The 26,904-nt window shown below is 56.4% G+C and overlaps 3 protein-coding genes across 4 annotated transcripts in view; all 3 read left to right on the top strand.

Moving 5' to 3' along the window:
- LOC138734249 (coiled-coil domain-containing protein 15-like) overlaps window positions 1-6,469 on the top strand; it is a 65,859-nt gene extending 59,390 nt beyond the window's left edge. The window contains exons 10-13 of one of the 2 annotated variants that reach the window (XR_011339543.1): window positions 1,531-1,710; window positions 1,784-1,932; window positions 2,732-3,035; window positions 6,431-6,469. Coding sequence is in view for 1 of the 2 variants with exons in the window: in XM_069881837.1 (XP_069737938.1) it covers window positions 1,531-1,710; window positions 1,784-1,932; window positions 2,732-2,849; window positions 2,977-3,091 (562 nt within the window). In the remaining variant the exon portion in view is untranslated. Of the gene's footprint in view, window positions 1-1,530; window positions 1,711-1,783; window positions 1,933-2,731; window positions 3,119-6,430 lie in introns of those variants that run through there. The other variant, XM_069881837.1, reaches the window with a different exon arrangement.
- On the top strand, window positions 4,692-19,126 carry LOC138734252 (glucose-6-phosphate exchanger SLC37A2-like). Its single transcript, XM_069881840.1, has 16 exons — window positions 4,692-4,799; window positions 12,576-12,657; window positions 12,744-12,831; window positions 13,133-13,211; window positions 13,409-13,544; window positions 13,983-14,059; window positions 14,143-14,309; window positions 14,722-14,759; window positions 15,635-15,817; window positions 15,939-16,029; window positions 16,108-16,170; window positions 16,637-16,722; window positions 17,583-17,631; window positions 17,917-17,990; window positions 18,461-18,539; window positions 18,648-19,126. Exons 1-16 carry the CDS (start codon window positions 4,741-4,743, stop codon window positions 18,947-18,949), a joined length of 1,653 nt encoding a protein of 550 aa, XP_069737941.1. The 5' UTR covers window positions 4,692-4,740; the 3' UTR covers window positions 18,950-19,126.
- Window positions 19,127-20,075: 949 nt separating this feature from the next.
- On the top strand, window positions 20,076-26,350 carry LOC138734203 (glucose-6-phosphate exchanger SLC37A2-like). The gene is made up of 15 exons (XM_069881776.1): window positions 20,076-20,258; window positions 20,380-20,470; window positions 20,549-20,611; window positions 21,078-21,163; window positions 21,808-21,881; window positions 22,008-22,021; window positions 22,323-22,401; window positions 22,599-22,734; window positions 23,173-23,249; window positions 23,333-23,499; window positions 23,912-23,949; window positions 24,825-25,007; window positions 25,129-25,219; window positions 25,298-25,360; window positions 25,827-26,350. Exons 1-15 carry the CDS (start codon window positions 20,076-20,078, stop codon window positions 25,970-25,972), a joined length of 1,491 nt encoding a protein of 496 aa, XP_069737877.1. The 3' UTR covers window positions 25,973-26,350.
- Window positions 26,351-26,904: the final 554 nt, after the last annotated feature.

Here is a 26,904-nt window from a genome sequence, read left to right as displayed (position 1 = left end):
GTGTTCAGTCATCTCCCTTTCCGGGACCTCCTTAAGGAGGAGCTCTGCAAGCTCACACCAAAATAGGAAAGACACTTTAGGGGTGGGTTGGTTTGATTGCTTGTTTTGGGTTTTTTTTGTCTCTGCCTTGCCATAAAATAAAACGATGGAGGTCTGACCGCGTCCTCTCCAGGCTCTGTGGGAGCAGGGCAGGCACCCAGGGGCAGGATTTTCATGGTCACTTTTTGGAGAGGAATTGCAGGGCTAAAGAAAGGCTCCTCCTGCTGCATTCTTGACATTTAAATTGGCACTGGGGAGCTACAGAGACCTTCTCCTGCCCTGCAAGTGCTGGCGAGACACCAGGGAGTTCCGAGTTAGTGCGATACCATTCATTGCATGTGTTGTCTTGGTTGCAGGGGCACTGCTCGAGCCGAAAGCTGCTTGGAGAGTACATGGAAAAGAGCTGGTTTTGTAATTACTTAGTGTAAAGCCTTAAGTTGGCCTTGGCCTTGGTTTCTGTAGCAGAAGATTTATGGGGGAGTAGTTAAGGCTCTATTACCACTTCATTTAAAAAACATTTTTGAGTTTATAACTTGACTGGAGATGTTTGGCTTAAGCACTTTCCTTCTTGATGTCAAGATTTGACCCCATAAACGGAGGACCATCCCAATGCCTCATTCGATTGCGTGTCCTCCCTCTGGCTCCTACCCAGCCTGGATTTTTTTATTTTAATGCCTTTGACTGTAATGTGTTATTGCATTTGGTACTTGTCAGAGGGAACGAAATGGCAGATGCTTCAGCTTAAAGCCTTTGTGCTCTGTAATTGCCGCTTGTCAAGGGAATGGGCTGTGCCTTTGGCGTGGCTTGTACAGCCCAGCTGCCTCCACCAGGGCTGGAGTGCCGTGTAGGTGCAAGGCAGGTGGAGGAAACAGAGGAAGATTTGGTTAAAAATGCCTCTTAAATCCTGTTTTGGAGTAGATGCGGGATCCTTGGAGCTTCTCTGTTGTACCCAGCGCTCTTCTGTTGTGCCCCCATCCCAGAAGCTGCAAGGACAGCTTACAGCGGGATCCCGGGTGCCCCAAAATCAGGGGAAATTAGAAGTGGGGAAGCTGAGCTGTTGGTCCTTCCTGGTGTTTATTGAAAGTCTAGACATGGCTCTTGGTTTTGGAAGGAGCAGCTCTTTTGGGGACTTGCAGTGGGCACTTCATAACAGAAGCATGTGTGCATGTGATGCAGCAGGGAGCTGGAAGGAGAAGTCCAGGGTGATGAAAAAAGTAGCAGGTGGGAGGAGGTCAAGGGCAGGAGAGCGTTCACAGGCTCATATTTCCATATCAGGAAAAGGAGGCTTGGGAAGTATTTTTGACCATTTTATATTTCAAGTTGTTAGGAAGTCAATGCTGCAATTGGTGCAGAGTTCATTTTGCCTGCTGGGGGTTGTTTGGGCAAAAGCAGCATCTCCATCTCCTTGCCCTGATCTTACAGATGGGGACTAGTGAGGAATGGAGGTTTGGGGTGGGGAAGCTTCTTCCTTAAGCATGTGTGTGCCCACAGGATTAAGAGCAAGAAGGAAAATGAGCGCCGAGTGGAAGAGAAGAGGATGCAGGAGATGACTGAGCAGCCAGAGCCCACCCTGGGAATGGGAGCCTGCGAAACCCTGGCCCGGCTCAAACTGGAGGAGAGGAGAGGGAAAAAGACTAAGGAAAACCAGCAGCGGAATAAGGAGCACGTGAGGTATGGCTGGATCCCCCCTCCTTGCGCAGAGCTGGGCGTTACTTGCAGAGTGCGAACATTTTATCCCTGGCAGGTACATTGAAGCTCTAAGAGCTCAGATAAGGGAGAAGATAAAACTCTGTAACATCGACTTGCCCCCACTGTGCTTCTGCGGGTCTGATTTCTGGGACTCCCACCCGGATACCTGTGCTAACAACTGTGTCTTCTATAAAAACCACAAAGGTAGGAGCTCCTGCTTTTGAGGAGGAAGAGGCACTGGTCATGGAAAGGGTTGGGTTGGAAGGGACCACAAAGCCCATCCCGTCCCACCCCCTGTCATGGGCAGGGACACCACCCACTGGATCAGGGGCTCCAAGCCCCGTCCAACCTGGCCTTGAACCCCTCCAGGGATGGGGCAGCCACCACTGCTCTGGGCAGCCTGGGCCAGGGCCTCCCCACCCTCACAGCAAAACATTTCTTCCTAAGATCGCATCTCAATCTCCCCTCTTTCAGCTCAAAAGCCTTGCCCTCATCCTCTCCCTGCCCTCCCTGATCAAGAGCCCCACCCCAGCTTTCCTGGAGCCCCTTTCAGGACTGGAAGCTGCTCTTAAGGTCTCCCTAGAGCCTTCTCTCCCCAAGCTCAACAACCCCACCTCTCCCAGCCTGTCCTCATATGGGAGATGCTCCAGCCCTCAGATCTCTGTGGGTTCCTCTGGCCAGATCCATGTCCTATCTGTGCTGAGGACTCTGATCTTGAGCACAGCCTGGAAAAATACCTGGCTGAGCAACTGGGACTTGTCTTTTAGAGGGAAAGTAATAGAGAAATTGGGGCTTTATAAGAATCTTTGGCTTTCCAGCTTTGGTTGGCATACTGCTTTGTGATCAGGGCTGTGCAGAACGTGCAAACAAGCCTGTGGAAAGCTAAAACAATGTTGATTTATCTTAAAAGAACAGCTGCTCTATGGTAAAAGGCTGAAGCTGGCCCCAGTCACAGGTCGTAAGTGAAATGCTGATCTGCTAATGCTGCCTCTGTGTCCCTCAGCTTACAGCCGTGCTCTGCAGTCCCTCATCTCGTCCTGCGCCCCCATGGACAGGACCCCGTCAGCAAGGCTTCCCTTCCGAGACCTGGCCGTGCTCTGCGCTCGCCTGGGGCAGCCTCGGTGAGGGGAGCAGCTGTAGTACCCAGCCCCCTGGGTTTCGGGGCTGCTGGAGGCAGAGAGCCCGGTCCTGCCTGCTCCCTCCACTCCATCCACAATGGCACCTTTGTGTTTCTGCTCCTTTGCTCAGGTTTGAGCTGCACCTCTCCTGCTCTGATCCACGTGTGCTTGGCCGGACCAGATGCACGGGTGAGGGTTGGTGTGAAGGAGCCGATTGTGGGGCTGGTTTAGAGGCCAGCACTTGAATTTTGTGGAATAAACTCTTTTCAAGGGTTGTTTGTCTCAGCAGGAGTGTGAAAGGAGGAGAGATGAGGTAGAGGGGGTGAACAGCTCCTAGAGTTAGAGACCCTCCTAGTTTCTAACCTCTTAGAATCATGGAATGGTTAAGGTTGGAAAAATCCTTTAAGCTCCTCCAGTCCAAGTGTCAGCCCAGCCCCACCGTGCCTATTAAACCATGTCCTGAAGTGCCACATCTACACCCTTTTTTAACACCTCTAGGGAAGGTGACTCTTCCTTCCCACTCCCTTTTCTCCATTTCCCTATGGCTCCTACCAGCCCGTGCCGCTCCAGTCACGCTCCAGAGCTGGCTCTTTATTGCTCCTTCCCTTTCTTCCTGGCGAGGACCTCTCCTCCACTCCCCTCCACCCAGCTTGCACTCCTCCAGCCTCTATTTAACTAGGGAAAGAAGCTTTTTCCTAGGAAAAAGGTGTTTGCTCTGGGGGTGAGCGGGGCTCTGCTGTGCTGCCCCCGCCCCTCGGCGCACGCTGCTGGAGCACGGTCATTTTTACCAAGCGCTGGGGATGCTGCTGTTTCTCTCCATGTTTAAAATCCACCCATTTCTCCCTGGAAGAATGACACGTGCGGGTACCGTGTTCCTGGATGGAAGTTGCACCCTAGCCCAGCATTAATATTTGCTGCTCTTTGGCCCCCTCCTGCCACCTCTCCAGTATTAACCATGGCAGGAAGGATGGGGGGCTGAGTGTGCCGCCTGATTTCTTTTCCCTCTTCCGATGCCGCCTGGTGCGAAGCAAACCCGCGACCCCGGTCCAGAGGTAGCGGAGGCGCTGAGCCGTGGCGAGGGATGCTCCTCTGTTCCCCGCTCACGCTGGACAATCATTAGTCACCGGCCCATTTGCGGTGGCTGGTGCTATTTATTAACCAGCGTGTGCGTCAGGGGAAGGCACCGCAGACTGAATCGGGGGCGTCGAGGCGGAATCGTGCAGGGCAGGATCCGGCCTGGGAGGTTTTTTGCACGCGGCAGGGCCAGGGAAGCGAAAGGCTGAAGCTGCAAATGCGTTTTTGAGCTGATTTCAGGGCAGGGCTCTGCTGGGGCAGCTGTTCCTGGGAGAGGGGGGAGTCCCCTTCCCTGGAGGGGTTTGAGGGATGGGTGGATGAGGTGCTGAGGGACATGGGTTAGCGGTCGATGGGAACGGTTGGGCTCGATGATCCGGTGGGTCCTTTCCAACCTGGTGATTCTGTGAGTCTAAGCGTTTCCTTGGCAGGACCCCAAGGCCTCGCTCGCGTCCTGGGGACCCCCCACTTTCCACCTTGCCCGAGCGGCTCCTGCACCGCATCTCGGTCCAGAGGAACTGCTAAAATCAAACCATCGCTGAGCCTCGAGCCCACGGTCTGTCCCTCGCTTGACATCCTCGGGATCCTTGTTGGAGAGCGGGGATTTCTCCCTCCCGGTGTGAGACCCCAGGGAGAAGGGGAGCGGGGCTCCCCAAAGCCCCGGGCTGCAGGCAGCTCAGGCCGAGCCTTTCTGGGGAGCGGAGGGGCGAGAGCCGGCGGTTCCCGCGGGACCCGCCCCGGGGCCGCGAGGGGAGGCGGGGCCGGAGCCCTGAAAAGGGGCGGCGGGGGCCCCGGGGGCGGCGGAGGCCCCGGCAGCGGCGGCATGAGGGCACCGCTCGCCCCCGGGGTGCGGCTGCTGCGAGCCCTGCCCCGGGACAGCCGGTGAGGGGCACCGGGACCGCGGACGGGGAGGAGGGAACCGGGACCAGGAGACGGGATAGAGACACCGGGATAAGGGAACTGGGATAGGGGGAGCGAGACCAGGAGACGGGGACCATGATGGGAACAGGGAGAGGGGAACTGGGATGGGAACCAGGACAGCCAGCGAGCGGGGACCGGGATAGGGAAACCGGGATAGAAGAACCAGGATAGGAGGACCAGGAGAGGGGACCAGGTTAGAGGCACTGGAGCAGGTGATCTGGAGTGCCATCATGAAGCACATGCAAGAGAACCGGGTGATCAGGCCCAGTCCACACGGGTTCACAAAAGGCAGCTCTTGCCAGACTAACCTGATCGCCTTCTATGACAAAGTGACTCGGCTGCTGGATGAGGGAAAGGCTGTGGATGGATCTTCCTGGACTTCAGCAAAGCCTTTGACACAGTTTCTCACAGCATTCTGCTTGAGAAACTGTCACCTCAGGCCTGGACAGGCGCACTCTCTCCTGGGTGGAAAACTGGTTGGATGGCCGGGCCCAGAGAGTGGTGGGAAATGGAGTTAACTCCAGCTGGAGGCCAGTGACAAGTGGGGTTCCTCAGGGCTGGGTCCAGCCCTGTTCAATGTCTTCATCAATGACCTGGATGAAGGCATCGAGTGCACCCTGAGCAGGTTTGCAGACGACACTAAGCTGGGTGGAAGTGTCGATCTGCTGGAGGGTCGGGAGGCTCCAAAGGGATCTGAACAGGCTGGACCGCTGGGCTGAGTCCAGTGGCAAGAGGTTTACCAAGGGCAAATGCCGGGTCCTGCACTTGGGGCACAACAACCCTGTGCAGCTACAGACTAGGAGAAGTCTGGCTGGAAACTGCCTGGAGGAGAAGGACCTGGGGGTGTTGGTTGACAGCGACTGAACATGAGCCAGCAGTGGCCCAGGTGGCCAAGAAGCCCAATGGCATCTTGGCTTGTATCAGAAACGGTGTGACCAGCAGGTCCAGGGAGGTTCTTCTCCCTCTGGACTCGGCACTGGGGAGACCGCTCCTCGAATCCTGTGTTCAGTTCTGGGCCCCTCCCCACAAGAAGGATGTTGAGGCTCTGGAGTGAGTCCAGAGAAGAGCAGCAAAGCTGGTGAGGGGGCTGGAGAACAGGCCTTATGAGGAACGGCTGAGAGAGCTGGGGGTGTTTAGCCTGGAGAAGAGGAGGCTGAGGGGAGACCTCATTGCTCTCTCCAACTCCCTGAAAGGAGGTTGTGGAGAGGAGGGAGCTGGGCTCTTCTCCCAAGTGACAGGGGACAGGATGAGAGGGAATGGCCTCAAGCTCCACCAGGGGAGGTTTAGGCTGGACATCAGGAAAAAAATTTTCACAGAAAGGGTCATTGGGCACTGGAACAGGCTGCCCAGGGAGGGGGTTGAGTCACCTTCCCTGGAGGTGTTTAAGGGACGGGTGGACAAGGTGTTGAGGGACATGGTTTAGTGTTTGATAGGAATGGTTGGGTCTTTTCCAACCTGGTTATTCTATGATTCTATGATCTTCCCTGGGAAGAGCCTTAAAACTTATCTCCCAGCAATACAGACACTCATGCCGAGGCTGGTGGCTACAGAGCCATCGGTCCCATCATGATCCTCCACTTTTCCTCCTGCAGCTCCTCGTTCGTGTGGTGGTCAAAGAGGTTCGCGGGTGGTGTGGCTGCATGGTGAGGAAGAGAGGGTACGTACGTACTGCCCCGTGGTGGCCTCTGGCCCCGCGATGCCAAAACACGGCACTGCTGCAACTCCAGAAAGATGTTTGTTATCCCTTGCTGTCATTGCTGCATCCCCGTGTGGGCGTCACACTGGGCTTCGTGTCACCGCCTGCCCAACATCTCCCTCCTGTGGGCACAAAGACATTCCCACCTCTGGCCAGGGCAGTACCTGGGGGATTTTAGCCATCCACACCCCATGAAACTCTCTTGATGCTAAACAAGCCATCCTTGTGTCTTTGTAGCCCTAGAGTGCAGCTAACAGAGCCAGTGCTGGACGGGAATAGCTTGATGTGAGTATCCCTACTTGAGCCCTGAGGATTAAATGCAAACGCAAGCCTGATTCACTGTGATTTCAAGTTTCGCTTGGCAGGCTCAGCCTAGAAACGGCTGCTCTGCTGATAATTTAAGGGCTGAGATCAAGATTTGGGAATCAAAGGATGCAATCATGATGGCTGGGGGAGAGACTGCAGATGTGCGGGTGGGCAGCACATCCCTGTCTCCAAGTGACTTACAAGACATGAGCCTGGATGCCCAATTAGCAAAACATTGATTAACGCACTTGAAACAGCCAAATGTATAGGCTGAGCGTTTTGCCCATCCATGCTAATGAGCTTGATTACGCAGAGTGTGGGCTCGCTAATCAAATGCGTGGGCCAAATCACTGCATCAAGGGTGTGAATAACGTGAATTACAGAATGGTCGAATGGTTTAGGTTGGAAGGGACCTTAAAGATCATCCAGTTAATGAGCACTGGCCCAGCTCCAGTCGCCACCAAACCCCTGGGAGCACCAAGGGGACGAGGCCACCGCCAGCCCTGGCAATGGGGTGTTGGACCCCCAGGAACATTTGGTCCTTTGTGTCTTGTGTTTGCAGGTGAAAGACCAATAATCTGGGCCTCGCGCTGTGGTAAGTGCGGCCCAAACCTCCTTTGCCGGCCGCCGGTGGAGGGCTGTGGTGCTCCGCTCCCCTGCGCTGGGGCTGGTTGGGGCCAGGACTGTCCTGGCTGGGTTGGCACTGTCCTCGTCTGCACCAAAACCCTGTGCTGGGGGAAGCAGCTGGTTCCATTTACAGCAATACTGCAGCACCTCAGAGGGCTTTGGGGAGCGCGTTTTCTCTGGAGCAGCTTGTGGATAGAAGGCGCAAACACTGAGGGGTTTGGGGGACACTTCAGCTTTGGCCAGAAACAAATTGGTGGCCCGGTCTTCTCCTTGCAACTTTCTTCTCCTCTGGGCTTGTGGTTCAGATGGGGTTTCTCGGCAGAGCCGTTCTTCCTTTCCATCCCTCTGGCAGCTGCGCTGCACCCATCGTCGATCCCGATGCCAACAAAAGGCGCCTGCTGCACTCAGCCGCCCGCTTCTCTCCCCGCAGGTTTAAGGAGTTTTGACATTCCCCCTGCGAGCTGCCCTGAGCTGAAAGGCCTGGAGGGAGGAGAGAGGCTGGGGCATGCAGGAGCGTGTTCGTCTCGGCAGAGCCGAGGCACAACCTCAAGCACGGCCCCATGGGCTTGTACAGCCAACATGGGTTTGCTTTGGAGGAGGGCAGCGGTGAGGAGCCGTCCGAGGGCCCCGGCTGGCCGGTTTTCTGGGCCGATTCTTCACCGTCAGCCGGTTTATTAATAAAAACATGCAAAAACTGTGTTGCCACTCTGTGCCCTTTCCTGGTGGGGCTCGGCCAGGCCTGCATGAACCTGGGGGTGGTGATCACTCCCTTCTTCTTGCTTGTCTTCACATGGAGCCTCTTGTTTGCAAGCCTGCACCATCCCAGCAATTGGTATTTCAGGATATTGGATCAGGAGGATGGCGCCGAATCACGGAATGGTTTGGGTTGGAAGGGACCTCAAAGCCCATCCAGTCCCACCCCTGCCATGGGCAGGGACACCTCCCACTGGATCAGGGGCTCCAAGCCCCATCCAGCCTGGCCTTGAACACCTCCAGGGATGGGGCAGCCACCCCTGCTCTGGGCAACCTGGGCCAGGACCTCCCCACCCTCACAGGAAAACATTTCTTCATCTCAATCTCCCCTCTTTCAGCTGAAAACTGTTCCCCCTCATCCTCTCCCTGCCCTCCCTGATCCAGAGCCCCTCCCCAGCTTTCTTGGAGCCCCTTTCATTACTGGAAGCTGCTCTAAGGTCTCCCCAGAGCCTTCTCTTCTCCAGGCTGAACAAGCCCAGCTCTCTCAGTTGAGAGAACACTTAAAGGCACAGCCTCACCAACAAAGTGCCACTTATTCTACCTAGAGAAGATCCCATGGAGCCCAAACCAAGATAGTTTTGCTCCTTGTCTCATCCCACTGACAAAAACCCAAACCCCAAAGTGGCATTTTTCCCGACTACTGCGTTTCGTAATTTCATAGAATGATGTAATGGGTTGGGTTGGAAGGGGCCTTAAAGTCCAGTGCAGCGCGGGTGGCTGACAATCTTCATTAGCTGTGTCCTAATTATGAGGAGCCGTTGGACAGATGTTGAGGAGCGCCTTGTGGGTAGCTAAGGCCCGGCGGTCGGAAGATCTCGCGATGTACGGAAAGGTAGGACCCCCTCCGGGTAGCCAATTGCGTTTAGTTCACGATGTAAGCGGACGGAAGTGACGTCGTACGCCCAGGCTATATAAGGCTGTGTTACGCATCAACAAACGCCATTTGCCATCCACCACATTGGTGTCTGTTGAGCTCGTGGACCGAGTGACCTGGGTCTGGTCGCCGTGCCGTTCCTGAACCAGGTCGCCACGCCTCCGAAGGCAACGCCCCCCGAAGGCAACAAGTGGTGCCGAAACCCGGGAGCCGGGGAGGAGCTCCGGGAATCGGGAAGTCGCTTGGAATCGTGTGAACGGCGGCCGGGGCGGCTGGACCAGCCCGGCGGGGAGGACGCTCCTGGACCCGCAAGGAGGGTGGAAGCCCTTGTGAAGGTCGTATCGCAATTATATAAGACAGATTTTAAGCCTAAAGATTTTATTCTCGCCATTGCGAGACTTTCAGAGCTTGGGGTCATTGACCAGCCGGTGGATATTCTCCACCCCGAGGTGCGGGATGAATGCACCAAAGCGTTAGCCGAGGAGGCGATGTCCTCGGGTTGTGGGAGAAGCCTTAAGTCGTGGGGGAAAGTCGTACAGGCCCTGCAGGAGGCCACGCAGGAGCAGGAGACCTGGAGGGCGGCCAGGGACTGTTTGCCGGCCACCCCGGGATTGGGGGTCGGGGCGGCCACGCGGACTCTGCACCCCCCACGTGGTGATGATCATGCAGAGTCTAAATGTTTGCGAGAGGGTGATACGTCCCCTCAATCCTCAAACCCCGACCCGCTCACGGAGGGACAGAAACGAGCGGAATCCTTCTGCGGGGGGTTGGCCGAGGAGGCCGGGGCGCCGCTGGAAAAGCGGAGCCCGAGGAAATCTCGGAGAGACGCCACCTCCTGCGGCCCAAGATGGCGCCGAGCGGGAAAGGGAAAGGCGGGGCGGGAATGTTCCCGGCGGGAACAGGGAGGAGGCGCTGGAATTGAATGGCGCGTGCGAGCGTGAGGGGGAGGAGAACGTGAGAGAGAAGGGTGGTGCGCGCGAGGGGCGGGGAGCCAGTCAGAGCGTCCGTCTGCTCCGAGCAGCAGGCGGGGCGGGCCGGGGGGAGGGAGCGGCCCCTCCGCAAGGGAGGTGGGCGGGGCCGGGGCCCGACAAAAAGAGCTCGGGGCCCGGCAGTGGCCGGTCAGGCGAGGTCCGGCTCGGACACTAGTCGGGGCGGGGGGGTCACAGCCGACTCGAGCTCAGAGGAGGAGGTGGGGATGCATAGAGTTAAAAGCCGACACATCCCCACTCGAATTAAAGAAAAGCCGAGAGGGGGACAAATCCCTCTCACGGATTGGAGAAAAATAAAGATGGCATGTGCCGATTGGGCCCCATGGGCCACGCTGGCGTTCCCGGTCCGGGTGACGGAGGGGACAGAGGGTCCACTCGCCAATAAACCCTAAGGACGTACAAGCGATTGTTGAAGCAATTGCGGATAAAGGGCATTTTGCCAAGGAATGCAGCTCTAAAACTCAGGGAAACGGGGCGGGGAGAGGGCACCTGGGCCGCGCACGGCTCTCTCCCACTTGGGACACCAGGCGGCCCAACTTGCCAACCCCGAATGGGGCGAAGCGCCCCCGAACCTGCAGCCCCCCCCGAGAAGCAACCAACTTTATGGCTCAACCAGCGGTCCAGTCGAACCTGCCCTTATCTCAGGGACAGCAAGGACCACCCTCTGGGGGCGAGACCCCAGGGTGGCCCTGGCAGTGAAGTGTGATAACCCACCAGTGGTGTGGGGGACTTGTTCCCTTTATAATACCCTAAATGGCACCACCATTAGTGTCCCGTTTTTGATCGATACCGGAGCAGACGTTACAGTTATTCCCGAGACGAGTTTGCCCCCGCGTTGGAAATTGGAAGACGCCCCTATGGTGGGTGGAGTTGGGGGATTAACCCGAGCTCGGAAGAGCGCTCAACCGATAGCAATAACGCTTCACACCGAAAAGGGGCCGGAGAAAACTATTACCCTCTTCCCATATGTTGTGTCGGGAGTCCCACCCCTGCTGGGAAGGGACGCTCTAGCCCTATTAAAAGCCAGAGTGACAAATTTACCATAAGGGCCACTGCCGCATACCCACTTCCACCAATTAAACTGAAGTGGAAATCGTCCGACCCAGTATAGGTCAAGCAGTGGCCCCTGTCGAAGCCTCGAATGGATGCTCTTCTTGAGCTAATTGACCGTGAACTACAACGAGGTCATATAGAGCCTTCCACTAGCCCATGGAACACCCCAGTTTTCGTAATACCCAAACGAACCGGCGAGGGGTTTCGTCTCTTCCATGACCTGCGTGAGGTAAACGAGAAAATTCAACCAATGGGTCCTGTCCAAACGCTGTTGCCCATGAACTCTATGATACCGGAAGGACAACCTTGTGCTGTCCTTGATATTAAGGACTGTTTTTTCTCGATACCTCTACATGAGGCAGATAAGGAGCGGTTTGCTTTTTCTGTCGTGTTCCCAAGTAGCCAACGCCCCAACTTGCGCTTTCAGTGGAAAGTGCTGCCTCAAGGAATGATCAACTCGCCTACTATTTGCCAAATTACGGTGGATCGAGCGTTAGCACCGGTTCGGCGCAGTGACCCGACCGCGACAATCATTCAATACATGGACGATATTTTGATTGCAGCGCCGGGTTCGGCTCCCTGATCGGCACCAGAGTCCCCTTCGGTGTCAGGGGGATCTTGTCAGGGAAACAAGCAAGAATGACCCTGGTGCTGTGTCCACTTCTGGAATCCTCAACATAAGAAGGAGATGGAACTGTTGGAACAGGCCCAGAGGAGGCCACGGAGATGATCCAAGAGCTGGAGCTTCTCTGCCGTGAGGACAGGCTGAGAGTTGGGGTTGTTCAGCCTGGAGAAGAGAAGGCTCTGGGGAGACCTTAGAGCAGCTTCCAGTGCTGAAAGGGCCTCCAGGAAAGCTGGGGAGGGGCTTTTCACAGGGATCTGGAATGATAGGATGAGGGGGAATGGCTTTAAATTGGAAGGGGGAAGATTTAGGTTAGACATTAGGAAGAATTTCTTCATGCTGAGGGTGGGGAGGCCCTGGCCCAGGTTGTCCAGAAGAAGTTGTGGCTTTCCCATCCCTGGTTCAAGGTCAGGTTGGATGGGGCTTGGAGCCCCTGATGCAGTGGGAGGTGTCCCTGCCCATGGCAGGGGTGGAACTGGATGGGTTTGAGGTCCCTTCCAACCCAAATCATTCCACGATTCTATGTGTTTTTTTCCAATGTGTTTCTAAGACCCTGAAGGTTAAACAGTGATGGGGCCCTGTGTGCACCCTAAATCTGCATCCGCACCCCGAGCAGATTCATCCGGGCTGAGATTAATGGGAGCATTGCCTCTCATCCCCCTCACTGGATAATTTTCTCCAAAAAGCATGGATTTTAGATCTGGGAATGAAAAGCATGAATAATTCAAGGCTGGAGCTGAGACATGCCCACTGGGCTGGGCTTTGCCACCCATCCCCATCCCTCAACCCTGACCCCTCTGGTCTCTCCATCCCACAGGTATCGGGGCCTGACGCTCGTGCTGACCTTCCTCTGCTACACCAGCTACCACCTCTCCCGAAAACCCATCAGCATCGTCAAGGTTCGCTCCCACCTCACCCCAGGCATGGGGAGAGGAGACGTGGGGATGGGGGGGTCTTGAGATTCACCCCTTCTCTCTCCCCGCAGAGCCAGCTGCACCCCAACTGCTCAGCCTTGGGTCCGAACCCCCACAATGACTCCAACAGCAGCTCGTGGTGCAGTTGGGCACCCTTCGGTAAGGCTGAGCGCCCCCGTCACCCCGAGCCGGGTCACGGCCAGAGGTTTTGGCAGGGGGCCGGCTGCTCATTAGGCACCCGGAGGTAATTAATGTGCCCTGTGTCCCCGGGCCAAAGGGCAGCAGCGAGTGGTGAAATCGGGACCGGGTGCCAAAGCCGCTGGCGCCTGGCCACGGCCCAAGAGCTGCCCGTCCCCGGGGAGAAGAGTTTTGGGGATGGGGGATGAGGACCAGCCAGTGGCCACGGCGAGGGAAACAGGATGGCAGCCTGGCTGATGTGGCCCTGGTATTTCTTTTGCAGATGGGGACAACTACAATGAGCTTTTTGGGGCGCTGGATAATGCCTTCCTGGTGGCCTATGCCATTGGGATGTTTATCAGGTACCCAAGGCCTTTGCACCCCTTGTCCTCTGCCCACCAGTTTGCAGTCCCAAACTGGTTTCCATCAGGTCGTGCTAACGGGAAAGCAGCTAGGTGCTGGGATCCCCTTGGGATTCGGGCACTGACGTGGTGTGGTGCCGCCCATCGGCAGCATCGCCCGTGACGGCCCCTGTCGGCACTCTTCCCTCTCTCCGCAGCGGCATTTTTGGGGAGCGCCTCCCGCTGCGGTACCACCTGTCGGCGGGGATGGTGCTGAGCGGGCTCTTCACCGCGCTCTTCGGCCTCGGCTACTTCTGGAATATCCACGTCCTCTGGTACTTCATCATCATGCAGGTCTGTCTGTGCCAGAGATGCCCAGGCTCTGGATTTTACTGCCCTGGCCGTATCCCAGTTTTCTGGTGGCTCTTAGGGATCAGGGTGGCCCAGTTTCATGCGGGAGCACGACGGGCATTTCCACTCCCCGCAAAACCCGGTTACGAGTAGCGTGGGCGCTGAAACCACCGGGCGCGCCGGTCCAGCCGAGCAGGGCGGGCGGCCGGTTTGGCAACCCCAGCCGCTCCCGATTTAGCCATGGGAACAATGCAAAAGGCTCCGGGATTGCCCCAGCAGGAAAAAAAATACCCAAACCAAGCATTTTCTGGCCAGCTTTGGGATGGGGGGGCTGGTTTTGAGCGCAGTTGCCCGAAGCAGCGGAAGGGCTGCGCTCCATGGATCCAGTGGGTGCTCGCCGGGTGCCGACAGTGCCGTGTGATGCTGCTCGTCTCTTGCTAGGTCTGCAATGGGCTGGTGCAAACGACCGGCTGGCCTTCTGTCGTGGCGTGCGTCGGGAATTGGTTCGGGAAGGGAAAGTGAGTGATTCTCCGGCGTATTGCACCCTGGTCCTGGTCCCTGTTGGCCCTGGCGATGCCAACCCCAGCTCTGTCCCTGCCAGGAGAGGTTTCATCATGGGCATCTGGAACTCGCACACCTCCGTTGGCAACATCTTAGGGTCACTCGTCGCCGGCGTCTGGGTTTCCTGTGCCTGGGGTTTCTCCTTCGTTGTGCCTGGCATCGTCATCGCTATCATGGGCATCATCTCCTTCTTCTTCCTTGTGGAGTGTGAGTGGCACAATCTGGGGCACAGCAGATGCTTGGTGGAACAGCAAGATCAGCAGGCAGGGCTATAATTTTTCTCCTGACCCAGCTCTGAGTGTTTTGGGCAACCCAAATACTTTGCAGCTTGTGACAAGCAGGGATGTGGAGCCGGCCACCACAGAGATGCTCAGTATCCTTTGGGATCACCCAGGCAGGCCCAGCGCCCTGTGCCACACGCTCCTCTTGGCCTGTCTTTGTAGGAACCATTTGGGAAGCCCTTTGGGATCTGACCAGGACTTTTCGCTGCCAGGAAGCGGGCGCCAGAGACACAGCCCAGCCCTGGGGGGATTGCAGCCCCATATTTCTCCCTTGCAGCGCATGAGGTGCTGGAGCAGGGCTGGTCCAGGCTCTCACAGGATCTCCTTTCTCCCTCCAGATTCCGAGGATGTTGGCTGCAACCCACCTATGCATCACGTGAGTTCCTTTGATTCCCAACGGGCTCGTACTGGGCCGGGTTGCTCAGTTTAGAGCAAAGCAACCCGAGTGTCACAGTGACTGAACGTGAGCCAGCAGTGTGCCCAGGTGGCCAAGAAGGCCAATGTCATCTTGGCTTGTATCAGAAACGGTGTGACCAGCAGGTCCAGGGAGGTTCTTCTCCCTCTGGACTCGGCACTGGGGAGACCGCTCCTCGAAACCGGTGTTCAGTTCTGGGCCCCTCCCCACAAGAAGGATGTTGAGGCTCTGGAGCGAGTCCAGAGAAGAGCAGCAAAGCTGGTGAGGGGGCTGGAGAACAGGCCTTCTGAGGAATAGCTGAGAGAGCTGGGAGTGTTTAGCCTGGAGAAGAGGAGGCTGAGGGGAGACCTTATTGCTCTCTGCAACTCCCTGAAAGGAGGTTGTGGAGAGGAGGGAGCTGGGCTCTTCTCCCAAGTGACAGGGGACAGGACAAGAGGGAATGGCCTCAAGCTCCACCAGGGGAGATTTAGGCTGGACATCAGGAAAAAATTCTTCACAGAAAGGGTCATTAGGCAACGGAACCGTCTGCCCAGGGAGGGGGTTGACTCGCCTTCCCTGGAGGTGTTTAAGGTGCAGGTGGATGAGGTGCTGAGGGACATGGTTTAGTGTTTGATAGGAATGGTTGGACTCGATGATCCGGTGGGTCTCTTCCAACCTGGTTATTCTATGATTCTACGATTCTATAATGTCAGAAATTGGAGTGGTGTTCAGTTATTGCACAGGATGCTCACTGCTACCGTGGTCTGAGCATGCTCAGGGTCACCTGCTGGCCTCTCTGATGGTTCAGCCCCTTGCAGCAACGAGAGCCACATCTCCCGCTTTCGCCTTGCTTTTAGATGGCCTCCGATGAGGAGGATGTTGGAGGGGTGGCCTCCAAAGAGAAGGACCCTGAAGCAGTCACCTCCCATGAGGGGCCACTGAAAGTCTCAGGCCAAAGCAGCGGGGATCACTCCAACAGCCCCAAGGAACCAGCTGAGGAGCCTGAAGCCATCAGCTTCCTCGGGGCGCTCCGGATACCTGTGAGTCATGGGATGCTGCTTGTGTTGTGATGGGGACGGAGGGAAGAGCAAAGCCAGGGCAGCTCACCCCATCAACAGAGGGAGAAAGAAGCTCCTCTGATGTCTCCTGCTGTCCTCGCAGGGTGTGGTGGAGTTCTCCCTTTGCCTGCTCTTCGCCAAGGTGGTGAGCTACACCTTCCTCTACTGGCTGCCCCTCTACATCGTGAATGTCGGTGAGCTCTTGGGGAGGGTGAGGCAGGAGCAAGCGTGGCAAGGACAGCATCTTCTCACCCCTCTTCTCTCCCTTGCAGCTCATTTTGGGGCCAAGGAAGCTGGGGACTTGTCGACTCTTTTTGACGTCGGGGGCATTTTAGGTTTGTGCCTGGGTGGTTGGGGTGGATCGGGGATGGCTTGGGGACAACCCTGGCTTTGATGGGAATTGCTCTCCATGAAGCACTGCAGTGAGGTTTATTCAGTGTTGCAAGCTGCATTCTGCAGGCATAAAATGCCCATCACCTTTGCCATCCCGTTGACCATCACAACAGCTTTCCTTGGATCTTGCTTGCTCAGGCTCAGCTTTCTCCTAAATAATACCTCAGAAGCGTGGAAGGGATGAGAGCTGTGTGCAGGTGTATAGAAACATCTGCAGGGAGAAAGCGGTGTGAATAAACCAAAGCTCCTCACTCTGATATTGTTATTTTTAACCTTGGGGGTGTCTCGCTCAAAAGCTGTGGGATGAAACAGCACCACAGCACAGCATCCCATAGAATTTTTGAGTAAACCAGGGCAAAGCTTTGCTGTTGGTGCAGCTTGAGCAACACCTGTGACTCCTTCTTGCAGGTGGGATCTTTGCCGGCCTCGTCTCTGACTACACCGGCGGCAGAGCCACCACATGCTGTGTGATGCTGGTCGTCGCCGCTCCCATGGTGCGTTGTCATGTGGGGAAAAAACAGTCACAAGGGTTTCTTCTCCTCCAGTTCCTTTGAGTCACGGCCGCCTTCCTCTTCCCAAGCGCCTGGGATGAGCTGGTCACACACTCGGCTGAGATAAGAGCTGGGATAATCCACGTGCCTAGATGTTCCCAGGGTGGATCTCCAGATCTGGGGGCTCGGAGGGGCTTGTTTAGTCCCTGACAGCTAAAGTAAAACCCCTTAGGGTTTTTTCCCTCCGTCCTGCCATAACCCTGTCTTGTCTTAAAGCCTTGGGTGTCCCACTGAGCAGCCCAGCTTTCATCTCTTTGCTCTGTATCCCCAAAGCCCTCATGCTGACAGCCTTGTGCTCCACTTTCTTTGGCCAGGACATCCTTCTTGAGCACCCGCACGGAGCTCATTTGGCTTTGCTGCCACAAACCCACAGCTAATTACCTGTAATCCAAACCTGGCTGGCTCTGGGTTGCAGACCTCTATCACCTGAAGTAGGAGCACACTGAAAAGCAGAGAGGCCACATCGCCTCCACATCCCCCAACAGCACCAGGGGGGCAAATTACCATCTGGCTCCTGCCAGCGCGTGAGTCTTGCCGGGCCATAAATCTCAGCAGCACCTCTGTTTGCCAGGTATTTAATCTGGCAGGCAGACAGCAGGATGCGGAGCCAGGGGCTCGGCTCCCATGCTGGCTGGTGCTCTTCTTTCCAAACCCCGCATAGGTGAGGGGGGCCGCAAACCTTGGCACCAACAATAGTTCAGGTCCCCAGCTTGTGCATCCTGTCCCCAGGGTGCCGGTCCAAGGAAAACAGCTGGGAAAACAGCTGGGATAGCCATAACCGGTACATCTCGTGTCTCTTCCAGCTGTTCCTGTATAACCATGTTGGCCAGAAGGGCATCGGCACGTCAGTAGGTAAGTGGCTCCTCAGCGCAGCCGTCTCTGAAGGGGCGGTGGGAGATGCTGCAGACTCAACCTGCCTTTATTTCTTCTCTCAAGCTGGGCTCTCAGTCTAGAATGAGGGGGCGGGTGGTGCTGGTTGAGCATTCGCTGCCTGCCAGGTGGGAGCTCCTGGGGAAAACAGAGATGAGCAGGTGGCAGATGTGTGCGATGGCAACATTTGCACACAGACCAGGGGTGAGGGACCGACGTCCTTTTGCCCCCTGCACTTAATCTCTCTGGCCATCTTGTTCCTCGCAGTGATGCTGATCGTCTGCGGTGCTCTGGTTAACGGGCCTTATGCTCTCATCACAACAGCGGTCTCAGCAGATTTGGTAAGAAGCGTGTCTTGTACCCACCCAAAGCCCACTCCCTCTTTCCTGGAGGAGTGTTTGCTGTGGTTTCTGCTTTCCAGCTTTGTTCTCCAGCGCCTGCAAAGCCCAGCAGAGAAGGCCGGGCTGTTACACCCTGGGCTGTGGTCCACACCCTCCTTTAAACATGGCTTTTCTCCTATTACTTTTTCACCTTGGCTGCATGACTCTGCTTTGGCCCCACTGCATCTCCCTCCATGCACAATCCTGGTGGGAAAATGGACTGGGATGTGACCTGTGATTGCTGCCCAGTGGTGGCAGTCTGGGTTTTGTCATGGTTTGGCTGCAGGCAGCATCCAAGTTTGATCTTCCCATCCACGGCTGGGTCCGATACTTGGGAATTGCTATCGGGAATGGCCTCACACTAGGACTTGCCAGCTGCCGGACCCCAAGGCCACTTTTCCTCCTTACATTTTAGTCCTTCATCCCAACAGGGAACCCATGAGTGTCTCAAAGGGAACGCCAAAGCACTTTCTACCGTCACAGCCATCATCGATGGCACAGGATCTGTAGGTCTGTACGCCCAAAGGATGCTGAGCACTGACTTCCCCTGGTGCCATGGTGCTGGGGGTCCCGGTCCCCTCTCCCCTGTCGCCTAACTTGCCTCATGTGCCCTTGCAGGTGCAGCACTAGGGCCGCTGCTTGCAGGGCTCATCTCCCCCACCGGCTGGAATAATGTTTTCTACATGTTGATAGCAGCTGATGTCTTGGCTTGCCTGGTACGTCCTTTCCCAGCAGGATTTGTTTTGCTACCCTGCACACTCGAGGGCTCCATTTTAGCCGCCTGCTTGCTGGCAGAGGGCAGGGATAGCCCTTGGGAGACAGCCAGGCACAGGACAAATTGCAAAGCCCTGTATGGACTCCAAACCTTTGCCACCACCCACTTGGCTTTTCCCAACGACCGCTTTCACACATGGGTTTAGATCCAGTTCCAAGTGGTGTCCCCAGGGCTCAGTGCTGGGTCCAGCCCTGTTCAATGTCTTTATCAATGACCTGGATGAAGGCATCGAGTGCACCCTGAGCAGGTTTGCGGATGATACTAAGCTGGGTGGAAGCTGGATCTGCTGGAGGGTAGGGAGGCTCCAAAGGGATCTGAACAGGCTGGATCGCTGGGCAGAGTCCAATGGGATGAGGTTTAACAAGGCCAAATGCCGGGTCCTGCACTTGGGGCACAACAACCCTGAGCAGCTCCAGACTAGAAGTCTGGCTGGAAACTGCCTGGAGGAGAGGGACCTGGGGGTGTTGGTTGACAGCGACTGAACATGAGCCAGCAGGGGCCCAGGTGGCCAAGAAGGCCAATGGCATCTTGGCTTGGATCAGAAACGGTGTGACCAGCAGGTCCAGGGAGGTTCTTCTCCCTCTGGACTCGGCACTGGTGAGACCGCTCCTCGAAACCGGTGTTCAGTTCTGGGCCCCTCCCCACAAGAAGGATGTTGAGGCTCTGGAGCGAGTCCAGAGAAGAGCAGCAAAGCTGGTGAGGGGGCTGGAGAACAGGCCTTCTGAGGAATAGCTTAGAGAGCTGGGGGTGTTTAGCCTGGAGAAGAGGAGGCTGAGGGGAGACCTTATTGCTCTCTGCAACTGCCTGAAAGGAGGTTGTGGAGAGGAGGGAGCTGGGCTCTTCTCCCAAGTGACAGGGGACAGGACAAGAGGGAATGGCCTCAAGCTCCACCAGGGGAGATTTAGGCTGGACATGAGGAAAAAATTCTTCACAGAAAGGGTCATTAGGCAACGGAACCGTCTGCCCAGGGAGGGGGTTGACTCGCCTTCCCTGGAGGTGTTTAAGGTGCAGGTGGATGAGGTGCTGAGGGACATGGTTTAGTGTTTGATAGGAATGGTTGGACTCGATGATCCGGTGGGTCTCTTCCAACCTGGTTATTCTATGATTCTATGATTCTATAATGTCAGAAATTGGAGTGGTGTTCAGTTATTGCACAGGATGCTCACTGCTACCGTGGTCTGAGCATCGTCAGGGTCACCTCCTGGCCTCTCTGATGGTTCAGCCCCTTGCAGCAACGAGAGCCACATCTCCCGCTTTCGCCTTGCTTTTAGATGGCCTCCGATGAGGAGGATGTTGGAGGGGTGGCCTCCAAAGAGAAGGACCCTGAAGCAGTCACCTCCCACGAGGGGCCACTGAAAGTCTCAGGCCAAAGCAGCGGGGATCACTCCAACAGCCCCAAGGAACCAGCTGAGGAGCCTGAAGCCATCAGCTTCCTCGGGGCGCTCCGGATACCTGTGAGTCATGGGATGCTGCTTGTGTTGTGATGGGGACGGAGGGAAGAGCAAAGCCAGGGCAGCTCACCCCATCAACAGAGGGAGAAAGAAGCTCCTCTGATGTCTCCTGCTGTCCTCGTAGGGTGTGGTGGAGTTCTCCCTTTGCCTTCTCTTCGCCAAGCTGGTGAGCTACACCTTCCTCTACTGGCTGCCCCTCTACATCGTGAATGTCGGTGAGCTCTTGGGGAGGGTGAGGCAGGAGCAAGCGTGGCAAGGACAGCATCTTCTCACCCCTCTTCTCTCCCTTGCAGCTCATTTTGGGGCCAAGGAAGCTGGGGACTTGTCGACTCTTTTTGACGTCGGGGGCATTTTAGGTTTGTGCCTGGGTGGTTGGGGTGGATCGGGGATGGCTTGGGGACAACCCTGGCTTTGATGGGAATTGCTCTCCATGAAGCACTGCAGTGAGGTTTATTCAGTGTTGCAAGCTGCATTCTGCAGGCATAAAATGCCCCTCACCTTTGCCATCCCGTTGACCATCACAACAGCTTTCCTTGGATCTTGCTTGCTCAGGCTCAGCTTTCTCCTAAATAATACCTCAGAAGCGTGGAAGGGATGAGAGCTGTGTGCAGGTGTATAGAAACATCTGCAGGGAGAAAGCGGTGTGAATAAACCAAAGCTCCTCACTCTGATATTGTTATTTTTAACCTTGGGGGTGTCTCGCTCAAAAGCTGTGGGATGAAACAGCACCACAGCACAGCATCCCATAGAATGTTTGAGTAAACCAGGGCAAAACTTTGCTGTTGGTGCAGCTTGAGCAACACCTGTGACTCCTTCTTGCAGGTGGGATCTTTGCCGGCCTCGTCTCTGACTACACCGGCGGCAGAGCCACCACATGCTGTGTGATGCTGGTCGTCGCCGCTCCCATGGTGCGTTGTCATGTGGGGAAAAAACAGTCACAAGGGTTTCTTCTCCTCCAGTTCCTTTGAGTCACGGCCGCCTTCCTCTTCCCAAGCGCCTGGGATGAGCTGGTCACACACTCGGCTGAGATAAGAGCTGGGATAATCCACGTGCCTAGATGTTCCCAGGGTGGATCTCCAGATCTGGGGGCTCGGAGGGGCTTGTTTAGTCCCTGACAGCTAAAGTAAAACCCCTTAGGGTTTTTTCCCTCCGTCCTGCCATAACCCTGTCTTGTCTTAAAGCCTTGGGTGTCCCACTGAGCAGCCCAGCTTTCATCTCTTTGCTCTGTATCCCCAAAGCCCTCATGCTGACAGCCTTGTGCTCCACTTTCTTTGGCCAGGACATCCTTCTTGAGCACCCGCACGGAGCTCATTTGGCTTTGCTGCCACAAACCCACAGCTAATTACCTGTAATCCAAACCTGGCTGGGTCTGGGTTGCAGACCTCTACCAGCTGAAGTAGGAGCACACTGAAAAGCAGAGAGGCCACATCGCCTCCACATCCCCCAACAGCACCAGGGGGGCAAATTACCATCTGGCTCCTGCCAGCGCGTGAGTCTTGCCGGGCCATAAATCTCAGCAGCACCTCTGTTTGCCAGGTATTTAATCTGGCAGGCAGACAGCAGGATGCGGAGCCAGGGGCTCGGCTCCCATGCTGGCTGGTGCTCTTCTTTCCAAACCCCGCATAGGTGAGGGGGGCCGCAAACCTTGGCACCAACAATAGTTCAGGTCCCCAGCTTGTGCACTAGGGCCGCTGCTTGCAGGGCTCATCTCCCCCACCGGCTGGAATAATGTCTTCTACATGTTGATAGCAGCTGGGCACCCTTCGGTAAGGCTGAGCGCCCCCGTCACCCCGAGCCGGGTCACGGCCAGAGGTTTTGGCAGGGGGCCGGCTGCTCATTAGGCACCCGGAGGTAATTAATGTGCCCTGTGTCCCCGGGCCAAAGGGCAGCAGCGAGTGGTGAAATCGGGACCGGGTGCCAAAGCCGCTGGCGCCTGGCCACGGCCCAAGAGCTGCCCCTCCCCGGGGAGAAGAGTTTTGGGGATGGGGGATGAGGACCAGCCAGTGGCCACGGCGAGGGAAACAGGATGGCAGCCTGGCTGATGTGGCCCTGATATTTCTTTTGCAGATGGGGACAACTACAATGAGCTTTTTGGGGCGCTGGATAATGCCTTCCTGGTGGCCTATGCCATTGGGATGTTTATCAGGTACCCAAGGCCTTTGCACCCCTTGTCCTCTGCCCACCAGTTTGCAGTCCCAAACTGGTTTCCATCAGGTCGTGCTAACGGGAAAGCAGCTAGGTGCTGGGATCCCCTTGGGATTCGGGCACTGACGTGGTGTGGTGCCGCCCATCGGCAGCATCGCCCGTGACGGCCCCTGTCGGCACTCTTCCCTCTCTCCGCAGCGGCATTTTTGGGGAGCGCCTCCCGCTGCGGTACCACCTGTCGGCGGGGATGGTGCTGAGCGGGCTCTTCACCGCGCTCTTCGGCCTCGTCTCCTTCTGGAATATCCACGTCCTCTGGTACTTCATCATCATGCAGGTCTGTGTGCGCCAGAGATGCCCAGGCTCTGGATTTTACTGCCCTGGCCGTATCCCAGTTTTCTGGTGGCTCTTAGGGATCAGGGTGGCCCAGTTTCATGCGGGAGCACGACGGGCATTTCCACTCCCCGCAAAACCCGGTTACGAGTAGCGTGGGCGCTGAAACCACCGGGCGCGCCGGTCCAGCCGAGCAGGGCGGGCGGCCGGTTTGGCAACCCCAGCCGCTCCCGATTTAGCCATGGGAACAATGCAAAAGGCTCCGGGATTGCCCCAGCAGGAAAAAAAATACCCAAACCAAGCATTTTCTGGCCAGCTTTGGGATGGGGGGGCTGGTTTTGAGCGCAGTTGCCCGAAGCAGCGGAAGGGCTGCGCTCCATGGATCCAGTGGGTGCTCGCCGGGTGCCGACAGTGCCGTGTGATGCTGCTCGTCTCTTGCTAGGTCTGCAATGGGCTGGTGCAAACGACCGGCTGGCCTTCTGTCGTGGCGTGCGTCGGGAATTGGTTCGGGAAGGGAAAGTGAGTGATTCTCCGGCGTATTGCACCCTGGTCCTGGTCCCTGTTGGCCCTGGCGATGCCAACCCCAGCTCTGTCCCTGCCAGGAGAGGTTTCATCATGGGCATCTGGAACTCGCACACCTCCGTTGGCAACATCTTAGGGTCACTCGTCGCCGGCGTCTGGGTTTCCTCTGCCTGGGGTTTCTCCTTCGTTGTGCCTGGCATCGTCATCGCTATCATGGGCATCATCTCCTTCTTCTTCCTTGTGGAGTGTGAGTGGCACAATGTGGGGCACAGCAGATGCCTGGTGGAACAGCAAGATCAGCAGGCAGGGCTATAATTTTTCTCCTGACCCAGCTCTGAGTGTTTTGGGCAACCCAAATACTTTGCAGCTTGTGACAAGCAGGGATGTGGAGCCGGCCACCACAGAGATGCTCAGTATCCTTTGGGATCACCCAGGCAGGCCCAGCGCCCTGTGCCACACGCTCCTCTTGGCCTGTCTTTGTAGGAACCATTTGGGAAGCCCTTTGGGATCTGACCAGGACTTTTCGCTGCCAGGAAGCGGGCGCCAGAGACACAGCCCAGCCCTGGGGGGATTGCAGCTCCATATTTCTCCCTTGCAGCGCATGAGGTGCTGGAGCAGGGCTGGTCCAGGCTCTCACAGGATCTCCTTTCTCCCTCCAGATCCCGAGGATGTTGGCTGCAACCCACCTATGCATCACGTGAGTTCCTTTGATTCCCAACGGGCTCGTACTGGGCCGGGTTGCTCAGTTTAGAGCAAAGCAACCCGAGTGTCACAGTGACTGAACGTGAGCCAGCAGTGTGCCCAGGTGGCCAAGAAGGCCAATGTCATCTTGGCTTGTATCAGAAACGGTGTGACCAGCAGGTCCAGGGAGGTTCTTCTCCCTCTGGACTCGGCACTGGGGAGACCGCTCCTCGAAACCGGTGTTCAGTTCTGGGCCCCTCCCCACAAGAAGGATGTTGAGGCTCTGGAGCGAGTCCAGAGAAGAGCAGCAAAGCTGGTGAGGGGGCTGGAGAACAGGCCTTCTGAGGAATAGCTGAGAGAGCTGGGAGTGTTTAGCCTGGAGAAGAGGAGGCTGAGGGGAGACCTTATTGCTCTCTGCAACTCCCTGAAAGGAGGTTGTGGAGAGGAGGGAGCTGGGCTCTTCTCCCAAGTGACAGGGGACAGGACAAGAGGGAATGGCCTCAAGCTCCACCAGGGGAGATTTAGGCTGGACATGAGGAAAAAATTCTTCACAGAAAGGGTCATTAGGCAACGGAACCGTCTGCCCAGGGAGGGGGTTGACTCGCCTTCCCTGGAGGTGTTTAAGGTGCAGGTGGATGAGGTGCTGAGGGACATGGTTTAGTGTTTGATAGGAATGGTTGGACTCGATGATCCGGTGGGTCTCTTCCAACCTGGTTATTCTATGATTCTATGATTCTATAATGTCAGAAATTGGAGTGGTGCTCAGTTATTGCACAGGATGCTCACTGCTACCGTGGTCTGAGCATCGTCAGGGTCACCTCCTGGCCTCTCTGATGGTTCAGCCCCTTGCAGCAACGAGAGCCACATCTCCCGCTTTCGCCTTGCTTTTAGATGGCCTCCGATGAGGAGGATGTTGGAGGGGTGGCCTCCAAAGAGAAGGACCCTGAAGCAGTCACCTCCCATGAGGGGCCACTGAAAGTCTCAGGCCAAAGCAGCGGGGATCACTCCAACAGCCCCAAGGAACCAGCTGAGGAGCCTGAAGCCATCAGCTTCCTCGGGGCGCTCCGGATACCTGTGAGTCATGGGATGCTGCTTGTGTTGTGATGGGGACGGAGGGAAGAGCAAAGCCAGGGCAGCTCACCCCATCAACAGAGGGAGAAAGAAGCTCCTCTGATGTCTCCTGCTGTCCTCGTAGGGTGTGGTGGAGTTCTCCCTTTGCCTTCTCTTCGCCAAGCTGGTGAGCTACACCTTCCTCTACTGGCTGCCCCTCTACATCGTGAATGTCGGTGAGCTCTTGGGGAGGGTGAGGCAGGAGCAAGCGTGGCAAGGACAGCATCTTCTCACCCCTCTTCTCTCCCTTGCAGCTCATTTTGGGGCCAAGGAAGCTGGGGACTTGTCGACTCTTTTTGACGTCGGGGGCATTTTAGGTTTGTGCCTGGGTGGTTGGGGTGGATCGGGGATGGCTTGGGGACAACCCTGGCTTTGATGGGAATTGCTCTCCATGAAGCACTGCAGTGAGGTTTATTCAGTGTTGCAAGCTGCATTCTGCAGGCATAAAATGCCCCTCACCTTTGCCATCCCGTTGACCATCACAACAGCTTTCCTTGGATCTTGCTTGCTCAGGCTCAGCTTTCTCCTAAATAATACCTCAGAAGCGTGGAAGGGATGAGAGCTGTGTGCAGGTGTATAGAAACATCTGCAGGGAGAAAGCGGTGTGAATAAACCAAAGCTCCTCACTCTGATATTGTTATTTTTAACCTTGGGGGTGTCTCGCTCAAAAGCTGTGGGATGAAACAGCACCACAGCACAGCATCCCATAGAATGTTTGAGTAAACCAGGGCAAAACTTTGCTGTTGGTGCAGCTTGAGCAACACCTGTGACTCCTTCTTGCAGGTGGGATCTTTGCCGGCCTCGTCTCTGACTACACCGGCGGCAGAGCCACCACATGCTGTGTGATGCTGGTCGTCGCCGCTCCCATGGTGCGTTGTCATGTGGGGAAAAAACAGTCACAAGGGTTTCTTCTCCTCCAGTTCCTTTGAGTCACGGCCGCCTTCCTCTTCCCAAGCGCCTGGGATGAGCTGGTCACACACTCGGCTGAGATAAGAGCTGGGATAATCCACGTGCCTAGATGTTCCCAGGGTGGATCTCCAGATCTGGGGGCTCGGAGGGGCTTGTTTAGTCCCTGACAGCTAAAGTAAAACCCCTTAGGGTTTTTTCCCTCCGTCCTGCCATAACCCTGTCTTGTCTTAAAGCCTTGGGTGTCCCACTGAGCAGCCCAGCTTTCATCTCTTTGCTCTGTATCCCCAAAGCCCTCATGCTGACAGCCTTGTGCTCCACTTTCTTTGGCCAGGACATCCTTCTTGAGCACCCGCACGGAGCTCATTTGGCTTTGCTGCCACAAACCCACAGCTAATTACCTGTAATCCAAACCTGGCTGGCTCTGGGTTGCAGACCTCTACCAGCTGAAGTAGGAGCACACTGAAAAGCAGAGAGGCCACATCGCCTCCACATCCCCCAACAGCACCAGGGGGGCAAATTACCATCTGGCTCCTGCCAGCGCGTGAGTCTTGCCGGGCCATAAATCTCAGCAGCACCTCTGTTTGCCAGGTATTTAATCTGGCAGGCAGACAGCAGGATGCGGAGCCAGGGGCTCGGCTCCCATGCTGGCTGGTGCTCTTCTTTCCAAACCCCGCATAGGTGAGGGGGGCCGCAAACCTTGGCACCAACAATAGTTCAGGTCCCCAGCTTGTGCACTAGGGCCGCTGCTTGCAGGGCTCATCTCCCCCACCGGCTGGAATAATGTCTTCTACATGTTGATAGCAGCTGGGCACCCTTCGGTAAGGCTGAGCGCCCCCGTCACCCCGAGCCGGGTCACGGCCAGAGGTTTTGGCAGGGGGCCGGCTGCTCATTAGGCACCCGGAGGTAATTAATGTGCCCTGTGTCCCCGGGCCAAAGGGCAGCAGCGAGTGGT

The sequence above is a fragment of the Phaenicophaeus curvirostris genome, unplaced genomic scaffold (genome assembly GCF_032191515.1).
Source record: "Phaenicophaeus curvirostris isolate KB17595 unplaced genomic scaffold, BPBGC_Pcur_1.0 scaffold_69, whole genome shotgun sequence".
Lineage (NCBI taxonomy): Eukaryota > Metazoa > Chordata > Aves > Cuculiformes > Cuculidae > Phaenicophaeus > Phaenicophaeus curvirostris.
This window is presented reverse-complemented; position numbering and strand designations above follow the sequence as displayed.

Coding starts and splice junctions, on each gene's coding strand:
- LOC138734252 (XM_069881840.1), top strand. CDS start 4,741: ATGAGGGCACCGCTCGCCCCCGGGGTGCGGCTGCTGCGAGCCCTGCCC. Junction 16,723..17,582: donor TGGTCGTCGCCGCTCCCATG/GTGCGTTGTCAT, acceptor TGTCTCTTCCAG/CTGTTCCTGTATAACCATGT. Junction 18,540..18,647: donor CGATGGCACAGGATCTGTAG/GTCTGTACGCCC, acceptor GTGCCCTTGCAG/GTGCAGCACTAGGGCCGCTG.
- LOC138734203 (XM_069881776.1), top strand. CDS start 20,076: ATGGCCTCCGATGAGGAGGATGTTGGAGGGGTGGCCTCCAAAGAGAAG. Junction 23,500..23,911: donor CTTCTTCTTCCTTGTGGAGT/GTGAGTGGCACA, acceptor TTCTCCCTCCAG/ATCCCGAGGATGTTGGCTGC. Junction 23,950..24,824: donor GCAACCCACCTATGCATCAC/GTGAGTTCCTTT, acceptor CCTTGCTTTTAG/ATGGCCTCCGATGAGGAGGA.